Here is a 23,720-nt window from a genome sequence, read left to right as displayed (position 1 = left end):
ATCTTCAATTTTGATATTTTTAGGTCAAACCGTTCTTGTCTGTCAGTCATATAATGGAGGTCTATGGTCACCACCTCAAAGAGCATGCACAGAGAAGTCCAAATTAAGCAACAAAACGAGCGGTTTGTGTGAGAAAACTAACAGTATTTATATCGTTTTTACCTCTTGTAACCACAGCCACGTCTAAGTGATCTGAAGGCATGGGCGCTTCGGTCTGTACAAGTGCCAGAAGGGATCTCTTGCGCGGTTGTGAAAAAAATGCAACGTTATCTGTTATTATATATCAAAATCTTCCATTGCGATTTCCTGTATATCTAAATATGTTTAGATCTTCACAGTGAAGGGTAACGCTTCTGAAATCTCTGTGTATACAATAAGTGACGTACACGCGCAATAAGTGACGTACTTCCGGCGCTCAGACCGAAGCGTCCGTGCCTTCAGATCACTTGGACGTGGCTGTGGTTACATGAGTTAAAAACTGTTCGTTTTCTCACACAAACCGCTCGTTTCGTGTCTTAGGCCATCAATGTGTACTTACATTTACGAGTCATTAAATCAGGTTTAATTTGGACTTCTCTGTGCATGCTCTTTGAGGTGGTGACCATAGACTTGCATTATATTGACTGACAGACAAGAACGGTTTGACCTAAAAATATTAAAATTGAAAATACTCTGGAAACAAAGACACCTACATCTTGGATGAAAAAAGGAAAAAAGGAAAAAAGATCATACTGACTAATTTAGTAGCATTGCTAATTTTAGTTAGTTATTCCCTGACACTGTTGAATATACATTCTATTGTAAATGATTAATCTATATGTGTAGAAGTCTGATTGATCGGATGAAGTGATGATGTGTTTCTTCACCTCTCTCAGATGATGGCTAAGCCGAACGAGCCGGGCCGACAGCACGAGAGCCACCCGGAGGAGACGGAGGAGGAGCTGAGGGAGCACCAGGGGCTGGGAGACTCCTCCGAGGGTCTTCCTCACGGGGTCATCGTCAAACAGGAACCTCTGGATGAACAGGACGAAGAGTTTTCGCAGAGAGAGAGACAAGCTGAGGAAGAGCTGCTGTTCAGACAGGTGAGGGTCAGGCTGACCATCTGATTATTGCGGGACACATGGGAGAGAGACACTTCAATACTTTTAGACTATTTAAATATTGGTTTACATTAGTAGCAAAGCCTATTTTCTGGGTGATAGTGTGCTTTAAATCACCAGCAAGCTTTGTTAGGCTGTGTGACTGGCACTCAGCTTGGCCAGGTTCGAATGATATAATGTCATTTACCCCACGGGACATATTCAGTTTATTAACTTTAGGGCTGAGTTGAAAATATTGTTTTTCATCATTTTGATAAAACAATATCCATATGCTTTTTTTTTTTTCATTTGATGTGTGAACAACTTCACTAAACATTATTTGTAGCATCCAATAAATCGCAGCAAGTTTTGTGCTTTGTTACTTTCTGTTACTCTTTGATACGAAAGATATGAAGTCTTAGCTTTCCAATTCTTTGTCCCAGGCACTTGCTGTGGTATTCAGCCATATATTATAGTTATCCATTTTACACACTTAGAAAAGTGCAACGTTTTATTTTTTTGTGTCACCGTCCTAGATGGAGTTACACTACTCGTGTAACTGTATTTAAATAGGGAAAACGTGGAGGCGTTTTGTCGCTTCTCTGCCTGGCCCATATTGAATGAACTGGGCTAGTTAAGTGCTATCAAAGTGTCTCGCGCACCAGAGCGATTGAGTACACGCACTGAGACGACAGAGGTGTGTATTAACTCGTCTTAGTCAAGGGAATAACATAGTTTAATATGAAAATAGGGTGGAGTATCCCTTTAAAGCTGCCAAAAAACAATGGGAGTTTATGTCAAATACAAAAAGAGCAATTACTAGCTAAACAGCTGTGCACACAATAATATGCCAGTTTCATTAATGCACAAGCAATAGTTTAATAAAGTGTTTTTTATTAACATAAAAGCCAAAGGCTTAATGTGAGTTTATTTGTGCAATCCTTGAAAAACGTGTTTTTTTTTTACGCATTAACTGTTTAATGCAACCACAGGTCCTCAATGCTTAATCAATGCTTTTTAATATGAACAGGAAGTGTGCACTTGTGCTCGACGAGATCGTTTTTCTTCTTAATGGGCAGCAGGGGTTTTGAAACCCTCTGCGTGTTCCTGCAATCAAACTGAAATATTCATCAGCTAACTAAAGCTGTGTCCGAAACTGAGGATAGCTGCCAATTAACAGGCAGAACTTTGTAAAAAAAAAAAAAAAAAAACATTAAAATTTTTTTCTAAACTTCCTGAGGTTTCAGACCAGCTCAAGGATGCATAACATCACACACTGTATAATGATCACGGAAAAACTCATGTGAGCTTTAGACACGACCAAGCACATATTTGATTGCTACGATGCTTGTCTCTTAGAGTATACATTGAAATAACTACTACTGTTCAAATGTTTGGGGTCAGTAAGATTTTGTTGCTTTTTGGAAATTAATAATTTCATTCAGCTAAAATGCGTTAAAAATATTTCTAATGCTGTTCTTTTGAACTTTTTATTCATCAGAGAATCATGAAAAATCATGTTGTTTGCACACACAAAAATGTGTGTGTGTGTGTGTGTGTGTGTATGTATGTATATATATATATATATATATATAATATATATATGTATATATGAAGAGTTCAGATGCAAAAGCCATTTAAGTGTCATTTAAAATTTTCTTCTAAAATGATCATTTTTATCAAGCTTATATATTCAAGTTCAGTAATTTCACTTAAATGACAATTAATAGGTAATCCTCATTGCAATTTAAGTGAAATTACTGAACTTAAATATACAAGCTTGATAAAAATGATCTTACTAGAAGAAAATTTCAAATGGCACTTAGAGGCTTTTGCATCTGAACTCTTCATATATATATATATATATGTGTGTGTGTATATATATATAAATACACACACATGCATGTATATTTAAGAAAAAAATATTATTTATATATAAAATATTTATATATAATATAATTATATGTGAAAATATTTCTTAAATATATTCAAGCATGTGTGTGTACATATATATATATACACAGTGGACCCACATATATTATGTAAACACAAACGTTTATTTTTAATATATATATATATATATATATAACATTAATTAATATATATATATATATATATATATATATATATATATATTAGTTAATGAGAGATAGTGATGTTTCTTGAAATGTTTCTTGAGCAAATCATCATATTAGGATCATGTGACACTGAAGACTGTTGTAATGACGCTGAAAATTTAGCTTTGCATCGCAGGAATAAATTACATTTTAAAGTGTATTCAAATCATGAACATTTATTTTAAATAATACATCACAACATTTCTTCATATTTGATCAATTCAATGCAGCCTTGGTGAGCATAAGAGACTTCTTTCAAAAATCTTGCAATCCCCAAATTTTGAATGGTAAACAAACTACCTTGAACATACTGTATGTTTCCTGTCTTCAGACCTTAGAAATCACCATTTTTCACATTTCACGTCTTGAACAGATGGATGCAAAACATTGCGAATATGTTAAGTGTAGTTTAAAACACTCTCACTTTAATTAGCATAATACATATGAAGTCTTTCTCCTTGATGTTCCAAATATGAAGGATTTTCTACTTAAAACGCTTCTGTCTGTGTTTTTCAATGTATTGAGTGCCACCTGCTGGTTATGTGTGTAACTGCAGTATGCCTAAAGCATTAGATTTCCATCTGTGTGTGAGGGATGAAACCTTCAAAAAACACCTGTTTGTTTCCACAAATCCGCTTGCAAAGTTTCACATCTATTTCATGAGAAAACGTCTGTTCTTGTCTCTGAGCAGCAAGCTCTCCTGTTGGAGCAACAGAGGATCCATCAGCTGAGGAACTATCAGGCGTCCATGGAGGCGGCCGGATTGTCTGTGACCTTCCCAGGCCATCGGCCCCTGTCCAGGGCACAATCGTCCCCAGCCTCGGCGACCTTTCCCATTGTGGTCCAGGAACCAGCAGCCAAACCACGCTTTACCACCGGTCAGTCACTGGATTAGATATCATTGCCATGGGATTACCAACTAAGGAAAACAACTAAGCATCTGGATATTAAATCTTATCATATTAGGTTGTTTGATATCCCCGATTAAAATAAGTATTTGTGCCCCTACAGGTTTGGTGTATGACACCCTGATGCAGAAACACCAGTGCATGTGTGGAAACAGTAACATCCACCCCGAGCACGCCGGACGCATCCAGAGCATCTGGTCTCGACTGCAGGAGACAGGACTGCGCGGCCAGTGTGAGGTAATTCGTTCGCTCACATCTGTGTGTTTATGACTTAGCGGTAACGTGAGATGATGTTTCAGCACTAAACATATTTATGTCGCCGTCCTGCTTGGTAACTTTATCAATGTGAAGGATATTTTTTCGATCTGGAGAGGGCGCTGTTCAGCCATCACTAACACAGCCACACACTCCCTTTGATGAAACTTTATGAATAAACCAAAGAGTTTTACTGAACGGAAAAGGGGGGGATGAGATTGTGTTGAGTATGTTTTTGGAGAAAAAGAGGCAGACAACTTTCATACTGTATAAGAGCAGAGGAAGTGCTGGTGGATTACAGAAGGGGTTCAAATGTATGAGAACACTTGTGAAATTATTTTAATACAAAATTTTTCATTACAAATTTGGTTTGTTCCACTTGTTCCTCTAATGAACACTACAGGTTTGCTCAAATCTCTGATGATCATGTTCTCCAGCGTGATCTGAGAATGAGCCGGAGAGCATCTTATGTTTCAATGGAAGCAGCCACATCTGGCCTTTGTACCGATGAGTCACATTTTCCATTTTAATGAGATTAGTAACCTAAAAATTAGTTTAGGGCCGGTGAGATTTTTTCATGTTTTTTTTTTTTTTTTTCTTCTTCCAAGTCTCTTTTGCTCACCAAGGCTAACATTAATATTGTAAAAAAAATAAAATACTGTTTTTTTTTTGTTTTTTTTAAATGTTATTTATTCCTGTGATCAAAGCTGAAATTTCAGCATCATTACTCCAGTCTTCAGTCACATGATCCTTAAGTAATCATACTAATATGCTGATTTGCTGCTCATACATTTTCTTATTATTAATCATGTCGAGTAGTTCACTTTTAAAAAACTTTTGCTGATAATTTGCTCACCCCCATGTCCAAGATGTCCACATTTTTCTTTCTTCAGTCGAAAACAAATTAAGGTTTTTAAAGGAAAAAATTCCAGAATTTTCTCCATATAATTGACTTCAATGGGACTCAAGGTCCAAATGAGAGTTTCAGTGCAGCTTCAAAGGGCTTTAAACGACACCAGACAATGAATAAGGGTCTTATCAAGCGAAACGATCGGCCATTTCAAAAATAAATAAAAAAGTTTACGTTTTATAAGCTCAAATGCTCTTCTTGCTCTGTTCTGATGTTCGTTCGTGACTCTCCTGTTCAAACTCGTTCATCAAAAAGAACAAATCTTTTTTTTTTGAGTCTTTTCGTTCATTTTGTTCGTTGAATGAACCAAATGACTCGAATAAAGATTTGTTCATTTTAATGAACTGAAACCCTCATTTGGACCTTGAACCGTTTGGTGCCCAATGAAGTCCATTATATGGAAAAAAAACCTAGAATGTTTCATCAAAAACCTCAATTTCTTTTCGACTTAAGAAGGACGTAGACATCTTGGATCACATGGGGGTGAGTAAATTATCAGCAAAAGTTATTTTTAAAGTGAACTAATCCTTTAATATTTTTGTGGAAACCGTAATCCTTTTTTTTCGGAATCCTTTAATGAATATAAATTTAAAAAAAAAAAAGCATATGTAAAATGTAAAAGACTTTACTGCCACTTTTGTTTAATATAATGCATCCTTGCTGAATAAAAGTATTAATTCCATTCCAATTTTTTTTTTTTGAACGATTGTGTCGTAATTTAATTCTAAATGTTTCATAATCATGCAACTTTCAAATTAAAATCAAAAATCAGATTTTTTTGCAGACTTGTGGGCCCACACGAAGCTCCCCACAGTTAGTTTACTAAATATACTATGCTTTGAGTTATAAATAGCATTATTTTACTCCCTTTCCCACATTTTCCCCTCAAAGTTAGCGCAGGAAAAAGCAGTGTGTGCTTGCTTATCTCTGCCTCCACCTGCTCAGGGCAATTCCTGAGCTCTCTCATCATCTGGAGTCCTGATCGCTGGTGCCTAATGGCTCTCGCTGGATCTAATCTCTCCTGCCACGCTGGCTCCATTGCGTCAGGCCTGTTCGAGGCAGTCGCGTAGCTGCGGTCTCTGTTTTCTTCCAAACAAACAAGTAAACAAGCACCACAATGGCACGGCCGCGCGTCTGCTCTCTCGCCTACATTCGTGGTGGGGATGTTTATTGTTCTGGGAGATGGAAACAGTGAATTGGGCCTCAATTAAAGGCAGTCATGACTCTAATACCCCCTAATCTACAGCAGGGGGGCCCTTAAAGAGTGTGGGGTTGTTTTAAGCTGCCGCCAGCCTGCACCGGGCCCCCGCGGGCCCCTCTTTAACGGCCCATGCTGTTAAATCCGAGAGGTAGTACGTCCTTTTGCAGGTGTCACCTCGGCAGAACCCTCCCCAGAGCGCTTCCACAGGTGGGCAGGTCCACCTCCCTCTCGGATGGTCTGCGTCTCGGAGGCCAGGGCTATTAAAACAGGGGAAAGCAGCTCCGGCACCTCCGAGGGCCGGTGGCTTTGTTCTACAGGCATGTGGGGCCCGGTTTAGAGTGGGAGGTGGACCGTGGGCCTGTTTCAGCTCTGCTACGACAGCTGAAGACTTTAGTCGGCGTATTGAGTTTTGCTGGGATGATGTATTTTTGTAGGCCATCCCTGAGTTAGCATCACCCCTGGTTCCCTCGACAAAACAAGATTTTCCCATTGACTTTTTCATTCTATTTTTTGGAGAAAATAAAGTCTGTGACCTTAATAATAACCATCATTTTCACAATTTAACACAACTGTGAAGCGTAAATACAATTGTTGGCTTTAAACGAACTACACGGCGGTCACATGACCTCAGTGTCACTAAGCTTCCGACAACTCTTTCAGGCTTTGTTTAAAAAACATTTTCCCTGAAAGTTCAGGTTATAATTGTTTGCATGAAGGTTGTGAAGCGGTTTACCTGTTCGGCTGATTGTATTATATCAAAGCCACTGGAAGCAAGCCTGCAACCGTTAGCCAAAAAAGCATAGCGGCTAATGCTAACGCTACGGCTTTGTCGGTACATGGGGAAGGAGACGAGGACATTTTTTGGAGTGGATAACAAACATATGAGCAAACATGGAATGTGTAGTGCACAATTTCACAGCCTTTCACAACCAAAACCAAAGATAAACAGAATGTGTTGTGCAAAGATATTCCATAGCCTTTCAACATATGAGAAAAAAAACTCATTCTTGTTGCATATACTACTCATACAAATATTATTTCTAAACATTAACTGATAATTATTTGTCCTCTGAATAAGTGCACATGACAATACGTTTAATAAAAACCTATGTTTTTGGACAGAATCGTCTTGTGTAATGTAAACTCAAAACATTTGCAACCTGTTGAAATATGTTTTTATGTCATAAAATAATTTAAAATGTTAAAATCAGAATTGTGAGGCTCTAAAAATATAAACGGTAGATTAAACGGTTGCAAGTTGGGTTGGTTGCAAGTACTTAAACGGTTGGATTGGTTGTAAGTACTAAAATGGTTGCATTGGTTGCAAGTACTTAAACGGTTGCATTGGTTGCAAGTACTTAAACGGTTGCATTAGTTGCAAGTACTTAAACGGTTGCATTGGTTGCAAGTACTGAAACGGTTGCATTGGTTGCAAGTACTTAAACGGTTGCATTGGTTGCAAGTACTTAAACGGTTGCATTGGTTGCAAGTACTGAAACGGTTGCATTGGTTGCAAGTACTTAAACGGTTGCATTGGTTGCAAGTACTTAAACGGTTGCATTGGTTGCAAGTACTTAAACGGTTGCATTAGTTGCAAGTACTTAAACGGTTGTATTGGTTGCAAGTACTTAAACGGTTGCATTGGTTGCAAGTACTTAAACGGTTGCATTAGTTGCAAGTACTTAAACGGTTGCATTGGTTGCAAGTACTGAAACGGTTGCATTGGTTGCAAGTACTTAAACGGTTGCATTAGTTGCAAGTACTTAAACGGTTGCATTGGTTGTGGTTGCAAGTACTTAAACGGTTACATTGGTTGCAAGTACTTAAACGGTTGCATTGGTTGCAAGTGATTGCTATGCAAACAAATTTCCTCACGAGGACAAATAAATGTACTTACTTACTTAAATACCTTAAACGGTTGCATTGGTTGCAAGAACTTAAACGGTTGCATAAGTTGCAAGTACTTAAACGGTTGCATTGGTTGCAAGTACTTAAACGGTTGCATTGGTTGCAAATACCTAAACGGTTGCATTGGTAGCAAGTACTTAAACGGTTACATTGGTTGCAAGTACTTAAACGGGTGCCTTGGTTGCAAGTACTTAAACGGGTGCATTGGTTGCAAGTACTTAAACGGTTGCATTAGTTGCAAGTACTTAAACGGTTGCATTGGTTGCAAGTACTTAAACGGTTGCATTGGTTGCAAGTACTGAAACGGTTGCATTGGTTGCAAGTACTTAAACGGTTGCATTGGTTGCAAGTACTGAAACGGTTGCATTGGTTGCAAGTACTTAAACAGTTGCATTGGTTGCAAGTACTTAAACGGTACAAGATTTGCACTGGGGCCCGGCGGACCTCAATCCCAATGCAACACTCTTAACTCTATTGTTCATTTTTTTGCAGTGTATTCGAGGCAGGAAAGCCACTTTGGAGGAGCTGCAGACGGTCCACTCTGAAGCCCATGTGCTGCTCTATGGAACCAACCCACTCAGACAAAAACTGGACAGTAAGAGAACACACACACACCTGACTTCACCACAATGAGTTTTGTGATAGTTGTGCGACAGTTAGAGCCTCCGATGGCCTTCTCAGTTATGAAGCACTGTGCCTGGACTTGTGCAATTATCCACACTATTTACGCTTCTGCAGCCAGATCCGCCTTACAGCATGTTTCCTAAATGCTGCAATTGGTTTCATTTCTTTTTTTGGCCCGTTGTTGTTCCCGTTCGCCCCTGTCAGCTCACTCTCCGCTTTCATCAGTCATGGCCTTGATCTGAGTCTGCCCCTGAGCTGTCCGTCAAGCCCGTCACCTCTCTGCCAATAACAACCACACATGCGGTTTTCCATGACTTCAGCTCCGGCCCCCTCGTTCAGCGATCAAACACATGCTTAAACGAAAAACACACACACACGGATATTTCACACTCGTCGGGCACAGAGACGACATAACAGTTCCACCTTTACAATCTGATTAACAGACTTTTGATGTTAGTTGCTACAATGTGTTGTTTTAGAAGCACTGTTGATTTGAAAAATGGGGCAATTTTAATCAATAGGTGCTTTGCCTCATTGAGAAATGTTGGATTATTGCATGTGTGTTTGTGCTGTAATAACTAGGGATGGTCAATGTGGTCATTTTGAGTAGTTGCAGTTGGTGGTCCATATGTGCTGATTTTTTTGTGTGATTTTTTATTTATTTATTTTTTGTTGGTCTATGTGCGTCAAAAGGACGTCTTTAGCTATTGCATCGCATCTCAGTTTTTTAAAGAGATACTCCACTTTTTTTGGAAATAGGCTCATTTTACCACTCCCCCCAGAGTTAAACAGTTGGGTTTTACCATTTTCGAATCCATTCAGAAGATTTTCTGATATTTAAGAAGAATATCAGTAAACAGAATCTCTCTCTCTCATCAGTAACTCTCTCTCTCTCTCTCAATAGGTTCAGTGACTCCCATGTTCGTGAGACTGCCGTGCGGAGGAATCGGGGTGAGTTTCTCTTTCTTTCCCGTGTGTAAATAACAGCCCTGTTTGTTCTCCCTCCCCTGAACTCCAGCGGCAACAAAAACTGTTGCTCTCCTTTCTGCAGAGCGGGTAATTGTGTCCAGATGTTTTCTATAAACAAGCTGTGTGTGTGTATTCTCTGATGAGGAAGATGAATGAATGGATAGACTTGTTCTTCAGTGCTGAGTGGACAGTGTCAGCCACACTCTTTCACAGCTCTAGAACAGGAAGTACTCATCCTCACTTCTCTCATTCCTGGATTAGGTCAATGATTCAGATGGACCATGAATGGCTTCTTGTAATGAATGGAGAGATGCTTCAGTCATTCATGTGAAAGTGTACAGTACATTATACTCATGCTTTTTTGTTGTTGATTTATTCATACATCAAAGGGAAATTATTCTCTTCTCCAGGGCTTAGCCTGTTGCAACTATTGGATCTAACCATAACTATATGTGATCATTCAATTTACATTGCATTCAAAATATGCATTTTATTAGTTCATGCATTCCCTGGGATAAGAAACCATCACTTTGCTGTTGCATGCTCTCTTGTTTGAGCCACAAGGATACTATGTTAACTTTACCATGTAATTAAGGACATTTTAAAAGTTTAAAATATGTGAAACGTGATAATATTTGTTTAAATATTGAACTAGTTCCATACATTTTTAGTTCGTATACAAATCTAATCATGCAAAATGTCATAGAAGAGGAAGCGCAAATTGGATCAAAAGACTATTTAAATTCAGCTTTGCATCACAGAAAAAAATGAAATTTTGAAGTATTTTTAATAGAAAACAGATCTTTTAATATTTCACAATATTACTTTTTTACTGTATTTTTAATAGAAGTCAGCAGAAGAAACTTCAAACATTTGAATGGTAGTTTAGTGTATACATTCCCTGCCAAAAGTTTGGAAACATTAACATTTTTTTCATGTTTTTGAAATAATTTCTGCATTTATATGGCTGCATTTATTTAATAAAAAAATACAGTAAAAAGAGTAACATTGTGAAATATTTTTTTTTACAATTTAAAATAACTGCTTTCTGTTTGAAAACTGGAGTAATGATGCTGAAATATTAGCTTTGCCATCACATGAATAAATTAAAAATTTAAAATATATACAAATAGAAAACAATTATTTTAAATTGAAGAAATATTTCTAGGGCCGTCAAACGATTAATCGCAATTAATCGCATCCGAAATAAAAGTTTGTGTTTACATAATACATACAGTAGATATATATATATATATATATATATATATATATATATATATATATATATATATATATATATATATATATATGTATACAGTATATGAAGAGTTCAGATGCAAAAGCCTCTAAATGCCATTTGAAATTTTCTTCTTTAATGATAATTTTTATCAAACTTGTATATTTAAGTTCAGTAATTTCACTTAAATGGCAATGATAATTACCTATTAATTGTTATTTAAGTGAAATTACTGAACTTAAATATACAAGTTTGATAAAAAATCATCATTAAAGAAGAAAATTTCAAATGGCATTTAGAGGCTTTTGCATCTGAACTCTTCATATATATATACACACACACATGCTTGAATATATTTAAGAAATAGTTTCATGTATATACTGTATGTAGATTTATATATAATTTATATTAAATATAAATATAAATATTTTATATATAAATATTATTTTTTTTCTTAAATATACATGTGTGTATTTTTATATATATACAAAATAATTATACACAGTGCACGCACATATATTATGTAAACACAAACTTTTATTTCGGATGCGATTAACACAGCCCTAAATATTTCACAATATGACTGTTTTACTGTACTTTTGATTAAGCAAATGCAGCTTTGGTGAGCATAAGAGACTTCTTTGAAAAACATAAAATTGTGATATCTTCAAAAAAACACAAAATTGTAATATCTTAAAAATATTTTGTGTGTGTGTGTGTGTGTGTTCATGTTTTTCTATTCCGGTGGGGACTTAAACCTGAATGCACACAGACTCATGAGGACTCGTATCACTGTGGGGACCTAAAGTGATGTCCCCTTGGCTAAACACGCTTATAAATCATACAGAATTTTATTATTTTTTTAAATGTGTGTGTGTGATGGAGGGTCCTCAGGCAGGGCTGTTGGGGGGGTTCTGATAAATGGCAGGCGGTCTCGTCTGGCTGAAGTCACAGTCTTTGAGCTGAATGGTGAGAAACAGAAGGGCTCTGGACTCTTTTATGGAAATGGAACAAAATTGTTGTCTTCCTGCATCTCTAGAGCAAAAATTATCCTGTCAGGGTGAAGATAAACTGTGCTTGTTCATTCCAACATGCCTGTACACCCCGGGTCACGCTGCGGTGGGCTTCTGGGGCTGAAGCCTGAAACGTGTTGATGTCTTCCACCGAGTTTGTTTGTTTGCTTTAAACTACAAATAGTGTTAAATGTACACTAAGGATTAGTGATTTTAAAGGAGCAGTTACAACTTTTGCTGATAATTTACTCACCCCCATGTCATCCAAGATGTTCACGACTTTCTTCCATGTCATCAAAGATGTCCACGTCTTTCTTTCTTCAGTCAAAAAGAAATTAAGGTTTTTGATGAAAACATTCCAGGATTTTCTCCATATAATGGACTTCAGTGGGAACCAAACGGTTCAAGGTCCAAATGAGAGTTTCAGTGCAGCTACAAAGTGCTGTCAAACAACACCAGACAATGATCATTCATCAAAATGAATGAATCTTTTTTCGATTCATTTCGTTTGTTGAATGAACCAAATGACTCGAACAAAGATTTGTTCATTTTGATGAACTGAAACTCTCATTTGGACCTTGAACCATTTGGTGCCTAGTGAAGTCCATTATATGGAGAAAATCCTGGAATGTTTTCATCAGAAACCTTCATTTCTTTTTGACTGAAGAAAGAAAGACATGGACATCTTGGATGACATGGGGGTGAGTAAATTATCAGCAAAAGTTTTTTTTAAAAGTGAACTACTCCTTTAATTTTAACGCCAATAACATTGAAATATTCACTTCATAAAAATGACTCTTCTCTGTTTGTTTGTATTTATTTTCATTATTATTTGTTTGGAAGAGTCACATAGTGGCTCTGTTCCTACAGTTAATGAGCTGCTAACGTAGGCACTATCTGAGTTGCACTCCAGACACAAATAATATCCTGAAATGACCCTGAAATTCACATCTATTTCACATCCTTTTGCTCTCTTGCTGTCGTTTATTTCTACACTGACTCATCATGCACTCTTTCTCTCTTTCAATAGCTCACTCTCTCTCAGTTCCCTAGCCTTCTCACTGTTCCCTGAATCCATTTTTGAAATGCACCACAGGCTCGTAATTCGTGCCGATGTCGTTCTTGGCGGAGCTTGAAAAGACCGGAGGTCTTTTTTTTACGTTACCCTTGAGCGCTCATGCCATTGAAAAGCTGAATTCATAAATGGATGGAGGATATGTGTGCTGAGAGGGAAACCCAGGGTTGGTAAACCCCTCCTGAGTGCCTCAGCGGTTCTCCAGATTTCTCACTTCCCTCTCTCCGTCTTTCTTGTTGCCAGCTTGTTGCTTCATTAAGTGCTTATTTCAGCGCTCTCCTTGCAGAGACATAGACTATCCTACTGTAATATTCCTTCCAGCACTTTAACAGAAATGACTTCAGTGGTCGCAGGTGGTTTATTGGAAAACCACACTGGAAGTAGAGCGTGATGATGGCGGGAAGAGAGAGACTTTTTATTGGCTGTCTGTTAGAGATGTTCAAGACAAGACGTTTTGTAATTTGCACATTTTTTTTTTTTTTTTTTTTTTTACCAATTTTGAACTCATCTCTTTTACTAGTTTGAATATAAATATATGGTTAAATATAAAAAATAAAATAAAAATGATATTATTAAGCTATTTTTCTGTCCAATGCACATTGGGTCACAGAAAGCCAAAAGTTAAAAACTGTTTTTTTCCCCCTTTTATTTAAAAGTAAGCTTAATATATATTATTTTAATATTAAATAGTTTAAATTAATTTTATTTGTTTATTTAAACAGTATTTGTATTTTATATATTATATTTTGTCTGTTTTGATTGTGTTTTGTTGATGTTTTGTTCCCTTTTTTTGTTGTTGTTTTCTTGCTTGTGGAAAAATAACGAAAACAAAGAATATAAAAAAAATAAAATAAAATTAAAAAAAAATCATAAAATAAAAGTTTTATCATTTAAAAGAATCATTTTAAATGTAAAAACCCATAACAACAAAAAAAATAATTAAAACACTAGATGTTTTTTTTTCTGAACAAATACACATTGGACTAACGAAAAATAAATATATATATATATATATATATATATATATATATATATATATATATATATATACATTTATTTTATATATTTTATAATATATTATTTATTTATTTCATTATATTTATTTAAAATAATATTTGTATATAATTTTTTTGTAAAAAAAGATGCAAAAAAAATATTTTCATATTTTCTGAACAAAATATGAGCAGAACTGATCTGTGCTAAGCTCTCTAATAGAACATGTAATGTGGTAATGATTAATGGCTCAAGTTTTCATGATATTCTAAAAAAAAAAATCGTTATATCGTTCTCATCTGAATCAGAAAATTAAGACTGATTACCCATTGGATAACTTATTGTTGGTCAAACTAGCTCTTAAAACAAAGTCTAAACATAGTGTCTAAGTGTATGCAAAGTCTCATTCATGCCGAAGTTTTGCTCCCTATCCCCATTTACGAGCAATGGTAGTAGTGATGCTTGTCATAAACTAAACACTATTAATTAATAATGGCACTTCATGTTATTCTGCACTTGGAGCACCTGTTGATCTGTACTTTACACCTCATGAATTATTCCCAGTTTAATGCATGAGTCCATTTAAGTGCACTGTGCTTAAGTATTAGTGTGTGTGTTCATTTGTGCAGTAATTGCAGGCTGTAGGGCAGTCGTGTGTGTGCATAATCAGTACTGCCTGATGAATGGCTGTTTTCTGTCTCTAAGCATTCTGGGAATGCCCCCCTTCCCGAGCCAGGTCTCCCCTGACACTATTTGCCTTCATGTCACAGAATAAACTTGCGTTCTCTCTTAACCTAAACTCCCAGCATGCTCTTAGGTGTCACATAGGCCTCTGTCTTCTTTTGTGACCATGTTGTTGGTTTGTGTGTAAATCTCAGTGTGGCGTTTTCTCTTTCTGCTTGCTGGGCAATCAAGCATCTCTGTGAGAGCGGGAATGGTACATAAGAGGATGTTTGGGGACGGTCGGGGGTTCAGGCCTCGTGTGTATGAAGCCTCTCTGGCTCTGTTTGCTGTCCGCTTGAGTAAACGTCTGGCTTCTGTCCTGTGTAGACTGTCAGCAGTGAGAAAACACGTTCCTCTTTCATCAAATGCATGGGTTCTTGAGGAGAGGATTGTTCATTCTCTGCTAAATTAGGATGTCATACCATTTTCATTATTTGGTTTTTGAGCAATACCTTTTCATTGACTAGAAATTGCTGTTTGTGAAACATTTTAAGTGCACTACAACAGGACTAGCTTAAATGGGACTAATTATGTGTGGGTATTATGAATTTGCATGAAACAATAACTACTAAACTATTTACTCTTTTTTATAATTTGTATATATATATATATATATATATATATATATATATATTAAATATTAAATATAAAATTAAAATATAAAACTTGATATTTAATATATTTAATCACATTATATTTGTATTTATTTACATATATACAAGAACGTATTGGGTAAAAGATACAAGGGATATATAAATCATATCAGTTGGCTTATTTAGTTTAGTAAACAGAACTTTTTATAATTTTTTTTATGTACACTACAATTTGTATTAATTTAAATATATATATATATATATATTATATATATATTAGGGTTGTCAAACGATTAATCACATCCAAAATAAAAGTTTGTCTTTACATAATATATGTGGGTGCACTGTGTATAATTATTTTATATATATATATATATAAATACACACACATGCTTGTATATATTTAAGAAATATTTTCATGTATTTACTGATAGATTTATATATAATTTATATGATATGTAAATATAAATATTTCATATATAAATGATTTTTTTTCTTAAATATACATGCATGTGTGTGTATTTATATTTATACAAAATAATTATACACAGTGCACCCACATTTACTGCATTATGTAAACACAATTTTTTTTTTTTTTGGATGCTATTAATCACAATTAATCTTTTGACAGCCCTAATATATATATATATATATATATATATTTGTGTGTGTGTGTGTGTTTAATTTTTAATAACAAATATGACTCTGTCACACTTGATTGCATTCCCAGAATCGGATCATCTCCACCCTAAATGCAACGGACGTGTATGTGTGTGCGTTTGTTAACAGGTTGACAGTGACACTATCTGGAATGAAGTTCACTCGTCCAGTGCTGCTCGTCTGGCTGTGGGATCTGTGGTGGATCTGGTCTTTAAGGTGGCTTCGGGAGAGTTGAGGGTAAGACTGACACGCTCTCACACACTCAGTGGTCACAGATGTATGTTTAATGCACTTCCAGTCAGTATTTAGAGGCTGAATTATGCGTTTCACAAATGATTTCCCCTCAGCTCCCGCCCACCCGAAATCTCAGCATAACACACTGAAATACATCCATCATCGCATTCAAGAATGACATGGCCTCAGCATGCCTAGAAAAACACAATGCACTAGCTTTTATTTCTCTGTTTCGCACTCTATATCTGCATAAAATAATATCATCTGAAGTGAGGAAGGATAATAAAATCAGTGTGTGTGAAACCTGAGGTAGAGTAGTATCACACACTGACAGACTTAAAGTCTTTTTGCTCTCAATAGCCATGCAGAGACACCCAGCAACATAGTAGCATCCACTGAGCTTCATTGTCCATCAGCCTGAATGGAAAATACTTTAACTGTCAAGGAGGGACGGGACAGAATGATGTTTTGTAAATGAACCCACATTCATTAGTATACCTCCGTTATACTGTGTGTCCAAGCCAGACGCAATGCAACAAGTTCCAGTGTTGAGTCCTCACTGAACACGAACCGCTGCATCACATGACAAAATCACAGCTAATCCAAAAATTATTACTGTCAAAATGCTACAATAAGATAAATAATAAAATAAAATAAAAATAAAAAATAAAATAAAAAAATAAAAGTGAAATCTTGAAATATACTGTATACGTATGTAACAAATGCAGTAATGTAAGATTAAACTAAATAAATTAAACTTTATTTCATCCAACTCAATATTAAATATTTTTAAATATTTTTTAAAAAAAATTATACATTCATAAATTAGTTTAATACTCTAGTTGTGTCCCAAATGATGCACTATACACTATGAACTTATGCACTATACAGTATGTACCTAACCTTGTAGTGAATGAAGTTTTGAGGTTGTTTTGTCATTCGACATCATAATAATGCATGACTTTTTTTTTTGCTTTTTTTTCCTTGTAAATTAAAGGGAAAGTTCACCCAAAAAATTAAAATAGAAAAAGTACACTTTAAATACCCATATGATGCACTTAAAGGGATAGTTCACCCAAAAATGGAAATTCTGTCATCATTTACTCACCCTCAAGTTGTTCCCCATTGACTGCCATAGAATTTTTTCCCATATAATTGAAGTCAATGAGGATCCATCAATTGTCTGGTTACCCATTTTCTTCAAAAACATCTTATTTTTTGTGTTCATACAGATTCATACAGGTTTGGAACAACTTAAGGGTTCATTTTTGGGTGAACTGTCCCTTTAAGTGCATCATTCGGGTATTTAAAGTTTACTTATTTGAATTGAACACACTACTCTCACTATTTAAACTGCGAACCCGCATATAATAGTGCATAACTACTCAAACTGGGATGTCACTACTGTGTTAAGGTTCTTCTGTATTTCTCACTTCTCAGACATTGTGTGTGTTTGTGTTCACAGAACGGCTTTGCTGTGGTTCGACCTCCAGGACACCACGCTGAGGAGAGCACTCCCATGTACGTTCTCACTGTATCTCTGCAATCTCAAAACAAACCCCACAGCCGATATCAGCATCCACTTCAAACACACGCACAGCATCATAAATCAGTGTTATACACACTGTCCTCTCACATAAATGAATTCCAGCTCTGCAGTGGATCGCCTGGCCAAGACTCTCGCTGGCTTCGGTGAAGTAATGCAAATTGTCGGTGAGGTGAATTCAGCACAGTAGGCCAGTCTTATCTCCAGACAGACTCACGCCAGTTTTATTTGGAAAGACTAGCGTTTGTTGTAAACGGCATTTTTTCAGGAGTACGGTAGACTTTGGCGCGTCTTTTCTGGGTCCAGGAATTAAAGAGGTTCCTGTAGCTCGACTTAAGTTTCAGGGGAACACACAGACTAAAAAAAAATACGTTTAAATGTAAAATATTACAGCAAATAATTTTGACATAATGTGTTCAATTAAAACAATTATAAATTCAATTAATTAATTAATTCAATTCTATATATAATTGTTATATCTTTTGTTCACCGAACCAATTTTCTAAATTTATACGCATTGTCAGATTCAACCGTTCAACCCTGTTACCCAAGATAATGTAAGCAACAATGATGAACAAAAAAAAATAATGTTTATTTAATTTATGGGCTAAATATGTTTCAATATATCAGTACCTAAACTTACAATTGGTCCCAAAATAGCTAGCTTTTTATTTGATTTATTTAGGATTTTTTATTTAATTTTTTTTTTTTTTAATTTATGGGCTAAATATGTTTCAATATATCAGTACCTAAACTTACAATTGGTCCCAAAATAGCTAGCTTTTTATTTGATTTATTTAGGATTTTTTATTTAATTTTTTTTTTTTTTAATTTATGGGCTAAATATGTTTCAATATATCAGTACCTAAACTTACAATTGGTCCCAAAATAGCTAGCTTTTTATTTGATTTATTTAGGATTTTTTCTTCTTCATTTTGATGTTATATATATATATATATATATATATATGAAGAGTTCAGATGCAAAAGCCTCTAAATGCCATTTGAAATTTTCTTCTTTAATGATGATTTTTATCAAACTTGTATATTTAAGTTCAGTAATTTCACTTAAATAACAATTAATAGGTAATTATCATTGCCATTTAGGTGAAATTACTGAACTTAAATATACAAGTTTGATAAAAATCATCATTAAAGAAGAAAATTTCAAATGGCATTTAGAGGCTTTTGCATCTGAACTCTTCATATATATATATATATATATATATATATATATATATATATATATATATATATTAATAGAAAATAATAATCACCGAAAAAACTATTTAGACATTCCTTAAACATTGTGGTAATAAAGTTTAAGAAAAAAACTCACAACTTACATAAAGTGACCATTAGTTTCCCCTTCCTTTTACTGACCAAATCCTGAAACATACAATAAAACTTGATTTCATGATTCATTTTGTTAGAGTTTCAGGCCCTACTTTGTAGTTTCTTCATAAAAAGTGCCATTTATTCCTGATCTGGCATACTTCTGACTGTTTGGGCACACAATGTTCTCACTGTTAAGCTCAGGCAACTTGGATGCAATTTTATTTATCTTGAAGCTTGATGGTTTGTCCAAATGAATGTCAGGTATCTTTAATGTGGGACTAAATACCCTCTAATTGATGAGTTGTGCTGCTCTAAAAGGCTCAAGCATCACAGCCGCTCCTCCCATCTTTATTCCCAGTGCGTCTCCCTCATTACAGAAAGGTTAAAGTAAACGAGTGTTCCTCAGTCTCTATGCTGAAAGGTTAAATAAAAGGATTGTTCCATCAATGCCGTGTTCGGGGAGTCGACTGAGGTTTGGTGCCTCTGCCGTGGGCCGCGGGCCAGGCCCTTTTCTTACGCTCTGATGTCAGGCCAGGACGCAGTGGGTGAATCGTGTCATTAGCGAAATGAGACAATCCATCAGGCCAGGAGGTCCACTTCAGAAACGTACACGATCAGGCCCTCCACAATAGATCACACACACCATCTGACTGCCCTGGTTCTGTGTTTTCTCTCACATGCGGGTTTATTTGCTTTTGTTTTTGACACAAAAAACAGGGGATTTTGCTATTTCAACTCGGTCGCCATTGCAGCCAAACTCTTACAGCAGAGACTCAACGTCAGTAAGATTCTCATTGTGGACTGGGTAAGTGCACACTCAATCAGATTGTATATAGTTTTGTTTTATTCCATGAAATCATATGTGCTTACTTCATAAACATATTTTTCCTATTTCTTTGCCACTAGTCACCAAACTAAATTACACAAATAATCACCATTTCCAAAACGATTTCTGAGTACGTCACTGTTGGTTGGTGCATGTACCATATAAAAAATTACACGCATAATTTTCAGTTAATGTCCATGGCCAATTTCTGGGGTTTTCTTTTCTGCTAACATAACCAGTACCATGACTGGAGAAAAAAGTTATACTTTTTATATTATTAAAAATGTACATATATATATATATATATATATATATATATATATATATATATATATATATATATATATATATATATATATTTGTCTCAAATATATATATATATATATATCACCATTTAGCCATATATCACCATTTAGCCTATCACCATTTAGCCTAGGTAGCCTAAAATGACAAGTGACGTCAAGGCAGAGCTCTGCTGGGGTCATTAGGGTTTCTGGATGCCTTTTAAAATGGCTTTCATTTCCTCCTCTCTGTGACACGGCTCTTCTGACAGACCTGCTGTTTACGGGGAAGCTGACCGTGACATGTTGTGGCAGACATGAAAAGAAATCAACTCTTAAACTGTCCTCCTGCATCACTGACGGCTCAGAATAGATTTTTACACACTTTTCACTCCACTGCGAATACACCAGAGTGACGGCATGTCTTTTTTACAGCGTCTGATTTTTACATTGCTTAACCAAATGTTGTTTTGAGTAGATTAGTGATCACTTTAGTGTAGAACAGATGACATGAATTGTTTGTATTGTTGTCTATTAGGATGTTCACCATGGCAACGGGACTCAACAGGCCTTCTACAGTGACCCTAATATCCTGTATCTGTCTCTCCATCGCTACGATGATGGGAACTTCTTCCCCGGCAGCGGAGCCCCCGATGAGGTGAGTTTCATGTCCTTTTGACACTATTTGATACACTAATATACAGTGATGGGAATAACGCCGTTATAAATAAACAGTGTTATCTTTCTCAGTAATGAGTAATCAAACAAATTACTGTTTCCCTGTTACAACACCGTTACCGTTAATGAATATAAAATGCGGCGTTACTAGCCTAATTGAGTTCACTGAAGCGGTTTCCATCCGAGTAGGTTCTCTCTTCGCCATAGGACCTGCAAAGTTTTTTCTCTGGTGTGTGTGTGTGTGTTTATGAAGCGCCAGACTGGACTAAAGCGAAGCAAACGGCACGACCGTGCTCGACAATGCGTAAGAAAGACAGAGCGTGTCCAAGCATTATTTAGTTTGTTAAAAAAATAAATGACAAATTTCAGCATTAGAATAATCTCTGTAGCATAATTGGTATCATCTGCAACGTTTTAATTAATTTACATGGTTATACAAATGAAATCTAAAAAATAACCTGCAGGGAACGTTCTGGGAATTCGAGTTCTGGGAGCACTTCTTGTCAAACTGTTTATCATTTTAATTTTCACTACAAAGACTGTATGTATATTTTTTATTATTATTTATTCGTTTTTGGTACATTTAAGCATCATTTATTTTTAGACTTATTTGTTGGCCAGTTGTGGTCTGTGCAATATTAAATATTAAAAGTTCTAAACCTAAACATAAAATTATGTTTTATTGTTCTACTATTGTAATGATAATACTTCAAATAATATATTGAATTTTATAGGTGTCTCTCACATTGTCCCACAGCAACATTATGATAGTATAGATCAGTGTACAATGTTTTATAATAATAATTTTTTAATAACTTTTTTTTTAAAGGTAACGCAATAGTTAATTTCCCTGGTAATTACAGTAGTTACTTTTAATGATTTAATTCAGTTACTAACTCAGTTACAATTTGTGAGAAGTAACTAGTAACTAACTAATTACTTTTTACTTTTAAGTAACATGCCCAACACTGCTAATATACTTTCAAAAGTTTGGGGATGTTACTTAAAAGTAAAAAGTCATTAGTTATAGTTACTTCTCAAAAATAGTAACTGTGAATCAGCATCATTGTGCCAGTCTTCAGTGTCACATGATCCTTCATAAATCATCATTCGAATATGATGATATGAAGAAACATTTCTTATTATCAATGTTGAAAACAGTTGTGCTGCTTAATATTTTTATGGAAACCGTGATGCATTTATTTTCAGGATTCTTTGATAAATGGAATATTTTATCAAAATGTACAGAAAAGTCACTTTTGATCAATTTAATGCTGAATTGAAATTTATCTATATTTAAAGGAAGAAAAAAAAACTTACTGACCACAAACTTTTGAATTGTACTGTACATCACAGTATTTGTGCACTTCTTTTGAAACACCTTTTTTTCCAGTAAGAGAAACTATAATTTTGAAATAAAATTCAAAATATAAGGCATAAAACGATTCAAAATCAGGTTTAAACCTGAAAATAAACAGTTTTAGGATTTTTCTAGAACATAAAACTGAGAAAACATGGGAAAAATGCACAGTTTGTAGGTGACATTATCGTGCGAGTTGTTCGCATAGACGATCAGATGCAGATGCTCTTTGAATAATTCTCAAATCATCGTGGAGAACATGATCAAAAACTGAAGCTGAAAATACTTTTAGGGCAATCGGGTTCTTGCAAACAGCAACAAGTATACACTACATAGAAATTTCATGAGGCGCGTGGCGGAGTGGCATATATTTTCGGCCTTAAAAATGCCATATTCGGCCGATAATTTCCAGCGGCCAAAATTGAGTTTCCTCCCTTATATATGCACTGTACGGTAAAGATTGTGTTCTTCTTTTCCCCTTATTTGACTCCCATTTCTCTCAGTTATAATTAATGCTCATTATCATGAATCCGATAAATCAGCTCGTGCCTCTGAACTAATGAGGGGATTGAAATTGAATTGACTCGGTTGTACCCCTAAATTCTGGTATTAGTCAAAGTCCATTTGGCTTTTAAATAAGACCTCATTACAGTTTAACTCTGGTCCTAATTGTTGGGATTTGTCTTGCATTGGCTCTGTGACATCAGCGTTGATTTAGCGCTTTCCCTGAGGATGTTTGAAAGTGCATGATTCATAACACTTGCTCATCTGCTCCAGTAAGACCTGTGCTGGGAGCTTAGTAGACTTAGAACTGCACCACATATTTAATAGAGTTGTATTTGTGGCTTGTCATAGGTGGGCATCGGTCCAGGCGTGGGCTTTAACGTGAACATGGCATTCACCGGAGGTCTGGAGCCGCCCATGGGGGACACGGAGTATCTGGCAGCATTCAGGTAAAATCATCACACATACACCTCTTTTACACCAAAACAAGCAGGGCGGTCTACATAAGTGTGTAAAACTGTGACCGTCTCTCAGCATCTTTTTGCCACGATGAGCTGACTTTGGTGTTGGCGTCAGGCGTAATGGAACCATATATTGAATATATTTAATTTGGGATTTTTTTTTTTTTTTTGTTAATGTCAAGTTATTTTAAACTGACACATAGACAAAAGTGTGTGGAGCACTGTAGA

At 35.6% G+C, this 23,720-nt stretch overlaps 1 protein-coding gene across 2 annotated transcripts in view; it reads left to right on the top strand.

Annotated features, from left to right (window-relative positions):
• hdac4 (histone deacetylase 4) overlaps positions 1–23,720 on the top strand; it is a 263,249-nt gene that overhangs the window by 196,874 nt on the left and 42,655 nt on the right. For both annotated transcript variants that reach the window (XM_089133394.1, XM_039683565.2), the window contains 10 exons: positions 876–1,082; positions 3,888–4,074; positions 4,208–4,341; positions 8,871–8,973; positions 9,907–9,953; positions 16,395–16,502; positions 17,965–18,020; positions 20,100–20,187; positions 21,028–21,147; positions 23,383–23,480. In XM_089133394.1, coding sequence (XP_088989520.1) covers positions 876–1,082; positions 3,888–4,074; positions 4,208–4,341; positions 8,871–8,973; positions 9,907–9,953; positions 16,395–16,502; positions 17,965–18,020; positions 20,100–20,187; positions 21,028–21,147; positions 23,383–23,480 — 1,148 coding nt within the window. The remainder of the gene's footprint in view (positions 1–875; positions 1,083–3,887; positions 4,075–4,207; positions 4,342–8,870; positions 8,974–9,906; positions 9,954–16,394; positions 16,503–17,964; positions 18,021–20,099; positions 20,188–21,027; positions 21,148–23,382; positions 23,481–23,720) is intronic.

Source organism: Pimephales promelas, chromosome 7 (genome assembly GCF_988280905.1).
Source record: "Pimephales promelas chromosome 7, fPimPro1.hap1.1, whole genome shotgun sequence".
In the NCBI taxonomy this organism is placed as follows: Eukaryota; Metazoa; Chordata; class Actinopteri; order Cypriniformes; family Leuciscidae; genus Pimephales; species Pimephales promelas.
The sequence above is the reverse complement of the archived record's forward strand: the minus strand, read 5'-3'. Positions and strand labels throughout refer to the sequence as shown.